The 16,081-nt window shown below is 42.5% G+C and overlaps 1 protein-coding gene across 3 annotated transcripts in view; it reads left to right on the top strand.

Moving 5' to 3' along the window:
* The window catches only part of znf385c (zinc finger protein 385C), a 165,002-nt gene that overhangs the window by 137,973 nt on the left and 10,948 nt on the right, over nucleotides 1-16,081 (top strand). For all 3 annotated transcript variants that reach the window (XM_080487172.1, XM_080487170.1, XM_080487171.1), the window contains 2 exons: nucleotides 875-985; nucleotides 6,351-6,582. In XM_080487172.1, coding sequence (XP_080343298.1) covers nucleotides 875-985; nucleotides 6,351-6,582 — 343 coding nt within the window. The remainder of the gene's footprint in view (nucleotides 1-874; nucleotides 986-6,350; nucleotides 6,583-16,081) is intronic.

Raw genomic sequence — 16,081 nt, 5'->3', positions numbered from 1 at the left:
TATATTTAGTCCCTGTCTGTGCACAGGAGGAACATCATCTCGTTATGTCCCCTGATTGTGTGTTGTTGCTAACCCCCGAGCAGAACTGGATTACATTTCAGCCTTGATAATGTTCTCATCTTTATCCATCGGGGGAAATTCCCTGTCTGAAGTTAAGGGTTTTTTTTCCCCCCCCACACTGACATTCGAATGATGTCTCGCAATACAAGCCATGAGTGACTTCATGCCTTAATGGCCAAACATGTAATTTGGTGGGATTCAAATTTAGCGAAGGCTGACGCACACAGTCTGAGCTCCAAATTGCATAAAGGAGAAACTCCCAGCCGAGGAGTCCGTCTGTCTTTGTGTTGATATCGAGAATACCGCTGGTTTAAAAGCTTAGACGGAATTAAAATATTCCATATACACCCCGAAATCAAAATAAGTGGGCCCGGACTGATTGAGACTTGAAAAGGCTGCACAGAGGTGGTCTGAACGTTTTCACAAGCCAATCAGAAGGAGAATCTGCACCGTGTAAACAGCGGTAGGGATTACTTCACAGCTGCGTCGCTCGTCCTTCTGCTTTAGCCGACTTAGCGGTTGTGTATTGCTTCCACCTGTTGCTGTAGAACCGTGGATCCGAACATCCAAACCTCTGCCTCGGCGTGTCGACCTCTTTCCCGTCTCCGATTTTGCCAAATCGTTGCAGTGAAGCCAAACGTTAGCAGACACACCCACTCTGAGCTTTCAAAATAAAAGCAATGTATAGTTTACCGGGTCTGCTCTAGATTCCCAAGTGTATGTTTCTTCTTTGAGAGCTTCTAATCTAATCTGAGAGCCTTGTGAAATGAAATGAAGTAGAAGTAAAGTGGTTTGTCTTTGCTGTGTGTCTCAGATGGACCCTGTCCAGAAGGCAGTGATCAACCACACGTTCGGCGTCCCTCAGCCCCTCAAGAAGAAACAGATCATCTCCTGCAACATTTGCCACCTGCGCTTTAACTCGACGGTAAGAAACCTTTCGTCGGCTTTTGATGCTGTTTGGGAGGAAAACAGACGAGTGGCAGCAAGACAGAGGAGGATGCAGCGCGTGACACTGCGTTATAAAAGCAATCTGCGGCAGAGAGTGAGCATAGCCTCGGAGAACGTCATTGTTCTGCCATCTCCTTGATTGTGCTTATTTTTCCTCGATTGCCTCAGCTTTTATCTTTCCTTGCCGAGTTGCTGCATTTGAATAGTTTTGAAAAACCTCTATTCTCCCCCGCCCCCCTCCTACTTTCATATTAAAAGTTAGTCAATGTATGTGCTGTTTAGTTGGGGTTTGTTGTTTTTTTTTTTTTCCAAGTGTAAAAGTTTGTTTAGTATTGCCTCTCAGTGAAATCTGTGTTTATGCGGGAGCGAGTTGTTTGAGTGTGAGGGATTAGACAGCGGGGAGAGCTGCCGTTTATCTGCAACGAGCAGAAACAATCAGCAGCCGCAGCAGGAAGCGGCGTTCGCAGCTCCTCATTCCGTTTTCCTTTGCCACCCTCACACGCGCAAAGACAGAACACACGCCGAGGCACAAGGCTCAGGAATCTCTTGGGATTTTCATGCATATTCATACCAACAGGTAGATAATAGTTCAGAAAGCCGTAAATATGACTCAAGTGAGGGCGCAGTGAAAAGCACACACACTTATATTTGGACTCCATGTTCAAAGAAGGTCTGAGGCGCAGGAGACAGCAAAGCTGGGGGGGGTGGTGGTGGTGCTGGGGTGGGGTGGGGGTGGAGGAGTTTTTTCAGACGTGCTCTTCAGACACTGGAGCAAATCCCATTGCCTCCTTCCACACGACGACTTAAAGAGGAGTGTCAGCTCTGGCTGCAGCTTTATCTGTCTCTCAGAGAGCATGAATACTTCCCAACACTTCTGTACTCCCTCCTCAGATATTGTACCAAGTTATCCTTTGGCATGATGCTCAGAGGGGGAAAGAAGTGAGCCCACGGCTGCATCATGCTGCACAAATTGACTTTAAAGAGATATTTAAACACAAGCTGACAATCTTGATTTTTTTTTTTTGTTGTTGTTGTTTTTTTTTCTCTGATTCAGCTTCTCACCTCGGTGCAGTGACGTAGAAACGTACCCCGGGGTGCGCCGGTGCACCGCTACGTCATCGTGGATTCACACGTCTGATCGCTCATATATGTGATCCGATGGGACACTCGAGATTTTTGAGATTCTGAAACCTGAATGAAAAGCTGTCATGCAGCTCTAATCACTCTGACTCCGGCCTGCTGGGAGCAAAGGTGACGTGGGGCGGATGGATGGGTTAATAAAAGACTGAAGTCATCAGAGGAAGCTCGGGCCTTTAAAGCAGAACTGACACTTTCTTTAACTTCTGACAAGAAAACGAGTCCTTCTCAAAAGATTGATCCCGTATCAGAGGGACTCTGCTGGGGACATTTGTCCTCCTTCCTTTGAAGCTCAAACAAGCTTCTTTATTTAAGATAATTCCTTCATTTCATCTCAAAGATGAAACTTCAAAGGTTTTTTTTTTTACATAGTACCACTGTTGTAGGCACTGTTTTTTCTAATCTGTTGTTTGAATATTAATCTTCTGGTTATCTTGATCAAGATTTAAGGCTGATATAATTCTCTGTCTTGTTGGTACAGAATTAAGGATATGAAGGCATTAGCTGTGTCTGGAACACAGCGATTGTCTCTGCCTTCGTTCCCACACGTTGTCATGCAAGGAAAATAATCAGGCCGCTTGTATTTATAGCACAGAGCGGCAAAATGACAACTGTGACTGGCGGTATTGATTAAAAAAGAAAATATTATCAAATCCGCCCTGCGCAGTTTATGTCTCGGGGAAAGACGGAGCGGTTTTTATTTCATCAGCCTTCGCAATTAAACAAGGCAGCTCAGTGATTGTGGAATTAAACAAAGCAGCTGGCACGACAACTTTACTGCTGCATCAGCTAATTTAACACGAGAACGGCGTTATTGCGAGACGTGATTCGGCGCCATATCAGAGCTGCAGCGTGTTTCACTCCCACTCAACATATGTCTTTTAACCAGATTTAGTCACAATTGCTTTTATATGAGGGATTTCCTAATCACTGGGCCATCTAGAATCTCTCTGAACAGTGTTGTGTCGCCCTGTAGGCTCGCCGGCTTCCTGGAGAAAGACCAAAGCTCGTTTCAATCCTACTCCCGCCTACACTCAAACCTCAGACGCAGAGAAAGAAGCTTTGACTGAAGGCCGACGTCTTTCCGGAGACACACAGCCAAATAGTAATAATCGCTCAAATAGCATAAAACCTGCTGACAATGTAATCGTTTGTTTAATTTTTAAATGTAATCAAGCCCATCATCAAGTTGAAGACCGGCATTTAAAAAAAAAAAAAATACATTAATATTTTGATAATACGGAAATATGCCTGCATTTCGTCAAAATAAAAGCCTTTTGTTGCATCTTTTGTGCAGTTTGCCTCGCAAAAACAGTATTGTGGATGGAGTAGTCATTGTACTCATTCAGGATACAGACTCTGCAGTACTTTCAATTGTGGTTTCACAAATATTTGACTGTATTGGCAAGTTATTACATTATTGGCTTTATTACATTCAAAATGGCCAGAATTATTACATTACTGGCAGATATTACGTTAGTGGCCATTATTACATCATTATGTACTTCCACACAACTGCCTGAAACATTGTTTTGTATTTGATTTATTTTCTTTGACCTTGAGCAATATTGATCAATTTCCACTTCAGTGAATCATTAGACGACGTTTGCAACCCACCTTTAATTTGTTTATCCTTCAGCTCTACGTTATGTATTTTCATAAACGTCACAAACATCCATCCGTAGTTTCATTCCAGTCGCCAATCCCAGCTGGCAACAGTAAAAGTACAGCATAGTACCTAAACCAGCTGCCAGTACGTCACAGGGTTCACGCAGAAAGAGCGTCTGGCGCCAATTCTAGTCGACAAATGACCCATCATGCACGTCTTGTGGGAAGATCAGGCACACATGGACAAGACAATACATGCCGAGAAACTAACTAAGGCACTAAAAGTTCAGGAGTTCTAGCAAGTATCCCCCTTTTTTTTTTCTTCTTTACAAAACATCTGAATCAAGCCTGGAAAGAGGGAATCTTCACACTAATCACACAGACTGGACTCCGGGACAAGCAGGTCTAGGTCAACTGCTGTTGTGCCTCCCGAGAACCATACACAGTGTTTAAGACGAGTCTTTGAAAACTCATCTGCGACCACCAGTTTGCTGGAATCGTACAAGCACAATGCCATAATTCTTGATTTCCATGGATTCCATGCATTGTTGGGTCTTGGGACATTCAGAGACATTTCTATTTTGCTCCTGGTGAAAAAGTCCTTCAAAGTTTGCTGTCTAGTATGTCATTTGTGCAAGTTGTTTATTCCCCACTTTAAGAGTCCTTCAGAATATCGTCCAGTCTCTTTACTTGGTGCTTGAGGATTTGCATGATTTATTTATCACAGAAACAAAGAGAAGGACAGCTCAGGAAGAAGGATGGGATGCGGGGAGATGCAATATACATTACTATGCATGTTTGTTTTTTTTAGCATACAACAGAGCTCTCTCAAAGTTAATCCTACGTTCTTCTCCATGGTGCCGCTGTCGAAGGGGAGGGGGCTCCACACACATCCTTGGGGGACTCCCTTGTGTGGTATGACGGTGCTGGGTGTGGAGGAAGGATCTGTGAGCAAGACTGAAGCTCTGACTGTGTTGATGGGTGACGTGAATGTGATTTACAACAAAAGGCTGAAGCAGTGGAAAAGTGCTGTTTCAGTGAAATCCATTCACTGTTAAGATTGTAAGAGTGTTTCTAGGTTAGCACTCTGTGGGTCACTCTAATGCTCACTTACTGAACTTACTGAAGTTAAAACATGTTGCTTTTGTCTGAGGTGACAGTCATTATTCCAGGATGGGTTTTTCTTTGGCACGTTCCTGAATGAAAGGTTGAACCGGTAAGAGTAAGAAGCTGTCACTGATCAGCTCCGATGAATAAAACATGGGAGCTGATGTTTATTTAGAAGCTGCTGAATTCATCTTGGCTATAGTGGAGGCCAGCGAAAGGCCACGTTTCAAACACCGGAGTGAGTTGAGGATTATTGAGGCGCTCGTCCTCCTTTGAACTGGAGAGTGAAGAAAAAAAATCTGACTAATCAATTAATTCTCCTGATGTTTCCGTTTTCTCCTCTTTCTGTGGCTTTTCTGCAGCCGACTCCGCCATCTCGCTGATAGGGTTGACTGTGCTGTGGTGCACGAGACTCAGACCAGTGACAGCTTTGGGCTGTTTGCTTTGTCTCCTGCTGTGTTGGTGGATTACAGCCACTGGTGGCTCAGTACTGCCACACTGTGGTAGCTGCTAGAACAGCTTTAAAGAAAATTTCAAGAAATAATGGACCTGCTTACGGTAAAAAAAAAATGTATTAACCAACTAATCGATGACTGAATTAGTGTATTTTAATAATCAATTTAATGGATTGGTTGATTCAGCCCCAGCTCAGACAATAGCTGTGGCTAATGCTAATGCCAATGAAAACAAGAGATAGCTGTTTTCTTAACTTCTGTTTTATGTTTGACATTATAACTTTCGAGTAGTAATCCTTTAATATCTCGTGTTCAGACGTAACGCAAAACCGTAATCATTCATTAATCACGGCACTGCGCATGTTGAACCACCAGTTTCTTGTTTTCTGGTGATTGATCTTGGTTTGTTGCTTCGCTCCTCTTCCATTCAGCGATGTGCTTTCTAGACCAGGAGCTGATGAGAGCTGATCCCCGGAGCTTGTTTGAGCTTTTAATGAGTGATCTTTGTATTGATTTCTTGGCTATCCCGATGTATTGGCGCTTGCTCTGACAGCACTGGGCTTTGTCCTGGGATTGAACAGGGAGAGCGATGAGAATGTGGAGGTAGATTGCGATTTAGCCGCAGGGAAAATTGCATGTTTTATTGCTGCAATGCAAAGTCAGATTGTCTTTTGTGCCTGATTTGTGGCTGTGAGTGCTCCAAATGTTGGTGCTCTTGGTATGTATTGCCACATGTGTTGGGGGGTTTTCTGCAGAGGCTGAGTCTCACAGTGCACATTAATGGGAGTGCTGTAGAGATGGAATCCTCTCTCTTGTTGCATATTACACATGCAATTATACCTCTGGCCTCCCAATGTGGCAACGCTGTTATCAGGTGGAAACAGACGCTCCTCCTTGGAGGCTGCATACACCCGTGAGAGAGCAAACATTCAGGCGTGCATTTTAAAATTTATTGCATGTGACTTTGGTCTTGTAGACTGATAAAAAAAAAATAATAATAATTTCAACCTGGTTTTTTGTGCCGCTCTCCCACAGAACCAGGCAGAGGCGCACTATAAAGGCCACAAGCACGCTCGGAAACTGAAAGCCATGGAGGCCCAGAAGAACCGGCAGCGGCGGGCGGGCGAGGCCTCGTCCGCAGGGAGGGAGAGAGACCGGGACAAAGAGCGGGACCGGGAGCGGGACCGGGAGCGGGACAGGAGCAAGACGTCGGCTCCGGAGGCAGCGCCCCCTGCTCTTACAGACACAAGCTTCATGGAGGGAACAAGTGAGTGTGTCAGAGTGACGAGAAAAACGCCAACAGTTAGAGTGTGCTACCTGTAATCTTCCTCCACCTTCTTGATGATCACTCTGTTGTGCTTTCTTTCCTCTAATTCCCTTTTCTGCTCGGTTGCACTTTTCTAAACCCCTTCCACTGGAGCGTTTCACTCCACTGACAGCTTCCGCCCTTCCCCTCTTCATTTCTTCCCTTCTGCTCCATTGTGTTGCACTTTGAGATTAGATCTCCTGTTCACTTTATCCCTCACCCTCTCATCCCCTCCGTGTCTCTATGCTGTCTAACCTGACTTCACCGGTTTGACCTGATTTTCCTTTTGCCTTGTGATGGACAGATGCCTCCAAAGTGGAGGTATTGTGGGAAGTGTGGGAGCAAGGGCCTGATGTCAATGTGTCGCCACCACCTTTTCCTTTAATTTCACATTGTCAGGAGGTACATTTTTTGTAAAGTTTGAGTCCTCCGTTGAGCATCGGGCGGCACTGTTATGGCCTTTTAGCTGTATTTGAATCCCAGCTGTGGCAGAAATGGCATCGGGTGAAAAACCTGCCCCGTCTGTTGTTCAATTTACAATAACTTGCTGTGGTTTCCATCTGAAAGAAGTGTTTGGTCATGGTAGTGAATATGAGATCAAGTTGGTGAAAGGTAAAAACTTGCTTTTCACATCAGACTACGTCATAGTAACAAAGAGCTTCAGCAAGTGTTGTGTTTTTGCTCTAGTGGCTCCTTCAGGTAACTCAGTGCACCACCTTGTGGTACAAACGCATATTACAAGTCTAAAACAGACTTCTTTTTTTTTAATTCAACCTCAAATTTGAAGTTATGTTTATTTACATTAAAGTAACAATATTGCATACGTTAGTTTTAACAGCAGAACGGAACAACAAAGTCAGAAGACGAAGGCTGACAAAAACACAAGAAATAATCAAAGGCGCTCGTCTACTTTCACAAAAAGGCCAAATGGGTTGGTGCTTTTGCTGTAAATAAAGATATATTTAAATTTTTCATAAAAGCAGAAGGATATTTCGGTTTTCTTTCAGCACAAAATAAATGTTGGATTTTAGCCTTTTACAAGTAGAGCAACAGTTTAGCATAAGGAGCATCAATTCACCCAATGACATTCAATTTTATTTTATATGTATTACGCCAATACAACACGGTTATTTCAAGGCATTTTTACAGAGAAAAACCCAACAATTCCACGTGAGCAAGCTGGGAGGGGGAAAGGAAAAAAAACAGGAAGAAACCTAAGAAAGAAAAGTGACAAGTCCACCAGCAGCAAATTCAAATGTAACAAGGATTCTTCCGAGATGTTTGTCACCACGTCACTCATTCTATCTCCAGTTTTCCTTTGAAAGTCAAGACCTATGCATACTCCCATAAGAACTAGAAGAAAAGTTTGGTTGTGACAACAGCCAGCTGGCGAAAACAATTCTTATTGAGTTCATACTCCGAGAAGAGGCTGTCGAACTCGCAGGCCACGCCCCCTCGTTGCAGCGTTTTAACTTTTCAAGTTCACAGCTTATTTCTCACTTCTAATGTTTTCAGAAATACATATCGCTGAACTGTTTCAGTAATAAAACAGAAGGTTCATGTCCGAGCCGAGATGTTGGTCTGGTTTTGATCGCAGGTTTTTAACTGCAGGAGCCGACAGCCCTGAGTGATGCGTTCAGGTGCATCACGTAACTCCGACCTCCGACAGGTTAGCTAACTGCGGCGCTCATACAGTAGCGAGGCTACATGCTAAACATGATTAAAATAAGTGACTGATACAGTCATTAGCGAGCTGGAACGTGCCTGCGAAACACAGCAGGGCCGAAGTTTTGACAGTGCGGCACCGAGAGACTTCGGTCTGGACGGTTGGCACAGCCGAACAAAATTTCTTGGGCCAGGGGGAGCTTGCCGAAAAAGTTGAGGTCATTTTGTTGGACAAGATCCGGGAATGCTGAACTATCTTCTTGTTCTTATGGAGTATGAATCGGCCTTACGAGTTTCAAACTTGTCGTCCAGTGAATTATTGACTTCCTTCGTTTTGATTCTTAACCGTTAGCTCGAGCTGCGCATGAGCTGCCATTTGTCAAGCAGTGCTTAAACGGACTCCAGCCAATCAGCTGTGAGCTTCCAAACGATGCTGCTTAGTGGGGCTTCGGGCCTCAAGCCCCACTCCCCACAAAAATCTAGTGAACTCAATGAAAGCAGCCACAGCATGCGCACTTCTATTTTTATACCCACTACAGTGTGAGAGAGGGGCGGGCTCCACTCGTGCAGCCGTCGGTGTAGATCAGGAGAACGCACAGCCTGAAGTGGCAAGACGGAGACCAATAACCAGGAAGTAAAATTCTGATGTGCAATTTAGAAGGAAGTTTCATTCACAGACAATAAAATATTGTCGATAATCTTCAACAATTCATCACATAATTTGCTTGCAGTTCTTTCTGTTGACACGAGGTGGAAAGGACAGACAAGCAGATTGTTGGTAAGGATGCAACATCTGGATCGGGTCCATTACAAACTCATATTGGAGTCTAGATTTCTGTTTATCCAACCAAGGTGAAGAAAATATAGCGGTTTCCTCAGACTTCCCTGAGAGAAGATCCCTATCTGAGAGGAATTTCGCACGGATGCTAGATGGAATGTCACTGATGAGATATGAAGGTGCAGGGAGGCGAGGGAGGCAGTTTGTACTTCACCGCCCCCCCCCAAGGCAGACATGTTCATGTGCACATGAACACACATACACATTTATACTTTTTTTCCTTTTTTTTTTTTTGCCTGGAGCACTAACAGTCTCCTTCAGAAAGGAGAAAGTGGACAAAAGACTGGGAGCCTGATAACGCTCTCATCAAATCTCATTTTAATATTCTGCCGTTGCAAAGGAGGGCTATGAAAGAGGGAAGCAGCGGCCGGGACGAAACGAGATGATGAGCACAAAATGAAAGATAAGATGAAATGAATGACGGAGGCCGAGGGAGGAGGGAGAGAGACAGAGGGTCAGTGGAGAGAGAAAACAGATAAGTCCTCGCTCGTTTTTACACTGTGAATAATTTTACAGTTCTAAGGCAATTTTGTCAGGAGGAACCGTCTTTAATAAGCCCAATTGTGTGATTGGCCTAATGTGAAATTGAAATGCAGCAGTGCAAACCAGCGCTGGCGTGCGCCACAATGGCGAGCTGTAATGGAATAGCGCTCCAAATTAACACTGCGGGATGAGTTATGTCTGCCATGAAGCTGAAGGCCGGTGGGAGGCGGCGGAGGGTAATGCCCACATTGTCTGCCATCAGGAGCCAATAACACACCTGTCGGCTGTCTGCCTCAGAGTAAACACACTTCTGGACCCACAAGGTCGGACTCTTCGACTCCATTAGAGTACCCACTAATACACGTTCAGATCGGGGAGCTAATTCCTGCCCCACCCTCTGACTGTGAGGTGCTGGATGGGCTTCAAGCTGCATTCAGAGTGTTTTGCAGGAGCGTTTGGGCTCCAGCGTCTGTGAAACGGACCATGTGGTTTAAATGCATTCCTTTTTCACAGTAGTGTTCTTATTGGGAGTAAAGTGTAAATTACATTGTAACCTCCTGTATTTTACACTTTAGTCCCAATGAGAACAAGGGGACCATTCATATTAGGATAAGATGTACTTTGTTCACTCAGAGAAGAAATTCAAGTGCAACATGACAAATATTAATAGAATAAGATGAGGAGTGATGTGGACGGGAAGATAAGTGTCAAGTTGAAGCGTTAAGTCAGAGCTGGGTGTAGTTTAGGCCGAACATTTGTACAATCTGACGGCAGCGGGCAAAAAGGAGCATCACAATCAATAGAATAGAATAGGGGCGTGTTTATAGTCCTCTGTTTGATCCGGACCAGAGTTCTCTTCAGGGAAAAACCATTTCGTTTGGGCGATATGACATCTCCCACGAACTCTGAACCGGAGTTAACAAGAGATCTCTGGTCCCCTTGAAATGCTGGGTCTCGCTTCGCTTGCAAACGATCTTTGTCGCGGGCGGGGTGAGAGGACGTGATGTAGTCTGCAAAGCATTCTGGGAAGTGAACAAGCAACGTTAACCAGGCGAATCAAACGAAGCAGACACGGGCTGGAAAATATCTCGCAGGCAGACGTGGAGTAGTGAGGTAGAAGTAGTGAGGAAGACTCTACTCATTGATATCCAGTCTGAAGACTTTACATCACGGTTGTTTGTGGCTACCCATTAGCCACGAGCTAACTAGCATAGCCACTACGAGTATAAAGCGGCCAGACCAATCAATGAGCCGTGTTTCTCCTTTACTTCCTCTCTGGTCAGTGTTTTGTTTCAGGCGACAGCGCCCCCAAACCAGCAGCTGATGTAATTGCGTGACACTTTACAGGCGGTTTGGTCCGGTTCTCTAAAGTTAATGTGAACACCACCAAACCAAATGAAGGTGTTGAAATTCACGGCTCCCTTCCCTCCCAAGTGAACCGAGTCCTGGACTATCCCAATGTGAATAGAAAAGAATAGAATAAAGATACTCTTTAATCCCAGAGATAAATCCTTGTGGAATAGCTCCAGACAAAAAAGAATACAGAATAAATAGCATAGAAGTTAAAATATTAAATATTAATATTAATATATACAGGGCTAAGCAGTGGCTGGTATAAGCATAAAAGAATGAAACAAAGTGAAAACTAAAGTCCGGTCACAGTCCAGTAAAAAAACATGTGTGGGATCGAGCAGAGAAAAGCTCACCTGCACGTCTTAAATGACGAGTTCAAAGAGGCTTTGTGTCTTTTTGTCAAGCAAGAAGAAGAAAAAAGTGGAAAACTAAAAGAAAATCCCTCCATCTGTTTTCAAAAGGTTCTTCCAGATGTTTATTTTATCAGACTTTGAAATAGTTCTTAGGTGTGACCCAGACATTACAATCAAAATAAAGAAATGGGTTTCATTAAATCGTAAAATATGTTACTTTCAAAAGTTGAATTTATTTTGACTAATATGGTTCATGGCATTTTCAAGTCCTTGGATCCAGTTGGGTTTATTTTTTATATATTTATTACATATCCATCCATCTTCACTACCACTTAATCCAATTTAAGACTGGAGTTCATAGTTTATGCTATAAAATGGAGCTTTACTCAACCAAAAACAATATATACCAATAATTACAAAGGCTCACTCACATTAAATTGTGATTTTTATTTAACCCGAGTCTTTTTATAATAATTAACATGTTTGTTTTTTTTTTATTACTTCTAATGATGCTGTTGTTTAATGCTGAGACACATTAGCAGCTTTGTGTGTTGATGTCATCTATGCATGTAAACTATTTCAAACTGGATGTTACTGTCTATTACTTCCATCTGTCAAACTAAACCAATCAAACTGTTTCTGTATTAAGCGTTCATGCAGCTTAATATTCACGGGTGTGGTGATAACACGATAACAGGTAAGCAGTCCAAGTAAAAGACATAGTCAAAGTCATTCATAGAATCGAGCTCATTAGATATTAAATAATTTTTAAAACAGATTTTAAAAATTGGTTTAATAAAATGGAATACATTTATTAATTCATTCATTTTTTTAATGTCATTTATAGGTATATGCAAATGAAAAGTACTACACCAGATCTTAAAAAGTAAAAAAAAGAAAAAAGAAATGTCCTTAAAACTGAATGGAAAATTTAAGCTTTTATTTTGACAGTCCTAGTGTTCTCAGATCCTGGTATGTTAGAGAGTGTGTAACTCACGGTTCTGCTACGACTCACACATACAGAAAGGGAAGGAATTAAATCTTCAATCGTACAAAGGGACTAATCGATGCTTATAAAGTATGTCCCAGGCCTACAAAGGACAGGGAGCGATGGAGCGAGGAGGAGGGAGAGCGAGAGAGAGCGAGAGAGAGAAGGCATCAAGCCGGCGCTGAGAGACAGCGAGCCGCCATCAATCATGACAAGCATCAATCACGCCAGGCTTTGATTGACTCTGCTATTGAGACTGTCTTTGCAGGGACTCTCTCTGTCACCACAGTAATGATGATTTAAAGCGAGGATTTTTTTCCCCGGGGAAGTTGTTTATGTTGTCAGGCTGCCTCGCTCCGGCGCTCGCCTGCTAAATCAAGTAACTCCCCGTCTTGTGTGCGCATAATAAGTCCCAGATTCATATTCATTTCCACTGGGTTCAAGTTTGAAGCAGATCGGGCTGCCAAAGGTGTTTACCCTTTACAAGAAATCCTGATCGAGCTGGACAGTTAAAAAACCAATTCAATTCGTTCCAGGTTAAAGAAGGAACGGCCACATCGATCCAAATATCCATTATTTGCTGCTGTGTAGTTTTAACCAACCAAGGGCCTGCTGGCACTGCCAATATGCTGAACTTGGCTCTGACACTATTCCTAATTTCGGAGTCGGTTTTTATCGTTGTGTAGAAACACAAGCAAGTGACTGGCCTGCGGGAAATATGCCGTCCACAAATACTTAAAACTGTTGGCTTATTGGCTCCGTTGTTTAATCGGAGAACGGTGTGTTTGATTACCTTTGAATAGTTGGAATTACTCTGCCTATCACTAAACACAAGGTGGAAAATATAAAATGCGCTATTGATGATTTAGTAAGTCGATGTTTATTCTCGTATAACCGTGTAGAAGTGTAGAAGATCTAGAAAATAAATATTAAAAGTAAATTTTACTTATTCGTATCTGTTTTTTTAATAAAATTAGTATTGAAGTAAAAACTATTTGTTCAAAATGCAAGACACTATTATCGATTTATTTATTTATTTATTCAAATGAATAATTAACGTAACGTGAGCTTATCTTTTTATCCACACTGCAACCTCTGTGTAAAAAGGTTCGACTCTTGTTGCATTAACTTTTCTGCATGCAGTTTCTTGGCGTGGCCCCAAGACACCATCTTGTGGCGCAAACTTGCATTACAAGTCTAAACACGCGGTTGCTTGCTGCTTTTGTTTCTGGAGTTAACCGTTGAGGTGATATTGATTTATAATAACTCCATTATTACGTAGTGCAGGCTCAGGGTGTCTAAAAACGTGGACCCTTGGATTTTAGCGGTGCTCGTTCTCCCACCGACCTTCATTCGTCCCCTCTGTGTCGTTCCTGCTAAATCCACTGATGACTATCGCCCCTCTCCAGAGACTTCTCAGGTGGCCCCTTCTTTTCACATGCACTCAGGCTCATACCCCCCCCCCCCCATTCCCCCATTCCCCCACACGGGGAGAGCACTGATCCCTCAAGGGTCACTCTCATTACAGCGAGGGGAACATCTAATCTTGCTCCCATACGAGTTCTCCTTCTTCAACGGGGATGAGAAAGGAAGACCGTTATCTTCAATGATGAATTTACTTCAGAGACATAAGGGGGGGGAAGAAAATCAATGAAGCAGAGTCGCACGGAGGTGAGTAGTGAGCGGGCCGCGGGAAGGCTGGTTAAATGAAATGGGGCTACTCGGCGTGCGGAGCCGGCGGTGCTCGGGGGTGATGCATGTGACTCCCTCGGGAGGCCGGCGGGGCGAAGGGGAGACGTGTAATGGAACGCCGGTGACTTATCGGCCCGGGCCCGTCAGTCGATGGGTTTGTTTGTATTGACCGAGACTCCGGGTGCACTTGATATTTGAATAGTGAAGCAGAGGAAGCAAGAGAGAGAGAAATGGACCGGAGTGGTGGCATTTACTCACTTTAACCAACTCTAATCTGGCCTGTTCCACCGGCTTTCCAAACACCAGGCTGACATTAAATCACACAACGCCACAAAGCTCCGGTCCTAAAAGGAACTCTTATCAGCATCCCGTTTTCACTTAACAAAATGGAATGGAGAAGATTAATTTCAATTGAGTTGTTAAAGTAGTTTTGGGAAAATTTGGAGAAAAAAAAAAACCTGTTGTTTTAACATGCAAGACATTTTTTTTTCATTTTTCACTCGAAGATACATTTTCACCAGGAAAAAACTAAATATCCACCTCTCTCGTTCACATAGCACCACTTTCCCAATTATTTCACTGCATATAGAGGTATAATGATGTTCATTACACAGTGATTACAGTTGTTACACCAGCTGCCAAAACCAAAACTCAGGCCATTAACTCTTCACTTACAGTCGCACTGCTCATTGTTTTAATTTTAGCTTCAATGCCAGAAGGAAATAACGCATTAGATTATTACATGAATGTGTCATTAAGTAATTATAATCGCAATTAAATATATAAATGTGTCATCAATTCAATAAAGCAGTAATTAATTTCATGTAATGATTTCACAATAATTGTTTCATGGTTCAGTGTTGGATTGCCTCATGAATTTATTTTATCTGTCAAACTCGCTCATCAAAGTCAGTGGGCGGATCCTTTCACCTGATTGGTTCACCTGCACAAGTCAAGGCAGAGCGACACATTTATGTATTTAAAACAATTTTTAATTCATTGATGACCCTTTCTAATAATTATTCAATGATGTATTTTTTTATTCAATTTAGTAATTTTCAGTCCTCCATAGATTTTATCTGGTTGAAATAGATGAATGAATGAATGAATGAATGAATGAATGAATGAATGAAAGATGTTGTAGACAAGAAATTAACGGAGAAAAACAGAGGTGAGACAAAACCTAATCATTCATTAAGGTTTTGCGATTTTTATTTGACTCTATTGCATTTATTTATTTATTTACTTACTTACTTACTTACTTACTCGTGAAATATAGCCCCAATTTTTGAAAAACACTATTCAACAATTCAGAAAAAAAAATTTCAATTTGGGATACTGCTCAAGCACACGAGCCTCACTTAAAAACTATTTTTCAAACAAAATCTTGTCAAAGTAAAGTTCAAACTTGGAAATGTGATCAGAGCATAAAGGAAAATGTTCATTTAGACTCTTTGCTTTTCTCTATTCAGCAATCGACTGGCATTGTGTTGCTGCTCTGAATCATCCTTAACATGGATTCCAGTGTATATAGAGGCTCAAATCATGTCCTCTTTTTAGAAGGTGAAATCAACCACTGCGATTTGAGTATGCAGAATATTTCACCTCCAATTGTTCTACCACAGTATTACAAAAGTATTCAATTATCCAGCTAGAAATAATTGGAATGACATATCGTTGATATTTATTGACACTGCACATACATTTCCTCCTGTATTTATGAAAGATTATCTGTAGTGCAGCTCAGAAATGACCCCCGACACCTCCTGATGTCACAGATCATACGGAAACTACACACCTTGAACCAAAAGCCAGAAAAACTTCATATTGCAGCGAATAAATCTTAAAACAGTTCAGACCCGTGAATGCACATCTAATGTGCAATCTCAACAAGGTGCTAACATACGGTGAATTAACACCAGCCGATACCAATCAGGGCCTGAAAGTACATTAGGCTCGTTTTAATGAAGTGCAGAATAATTATGCAACTAAACTCAACAACAATTATTTTTTTTATATCTTTCAATCCATAACAAAAATGCAGAAATCCACAATTTCTCAATACTAATGACACTTATTCAAGCAACA

The sequence above is a fragment of the Lipophrys pholis genome (genome assembly GCF_963383615.2).
Source record: "Lipophrys pholis genome assembly, chromosome: 19".
NCBI classification, from domain to species: Eukaryota; Metazoa; Chordata; class Actinopteri; order Blenniiformes; family Blenniidae; genus Lipophrys; species Lipophrys pholis.
Note: the sequence above shows the minus strand (reverse complement) of the source record. Positions and strands in the feature narration are given on the sequence as shown.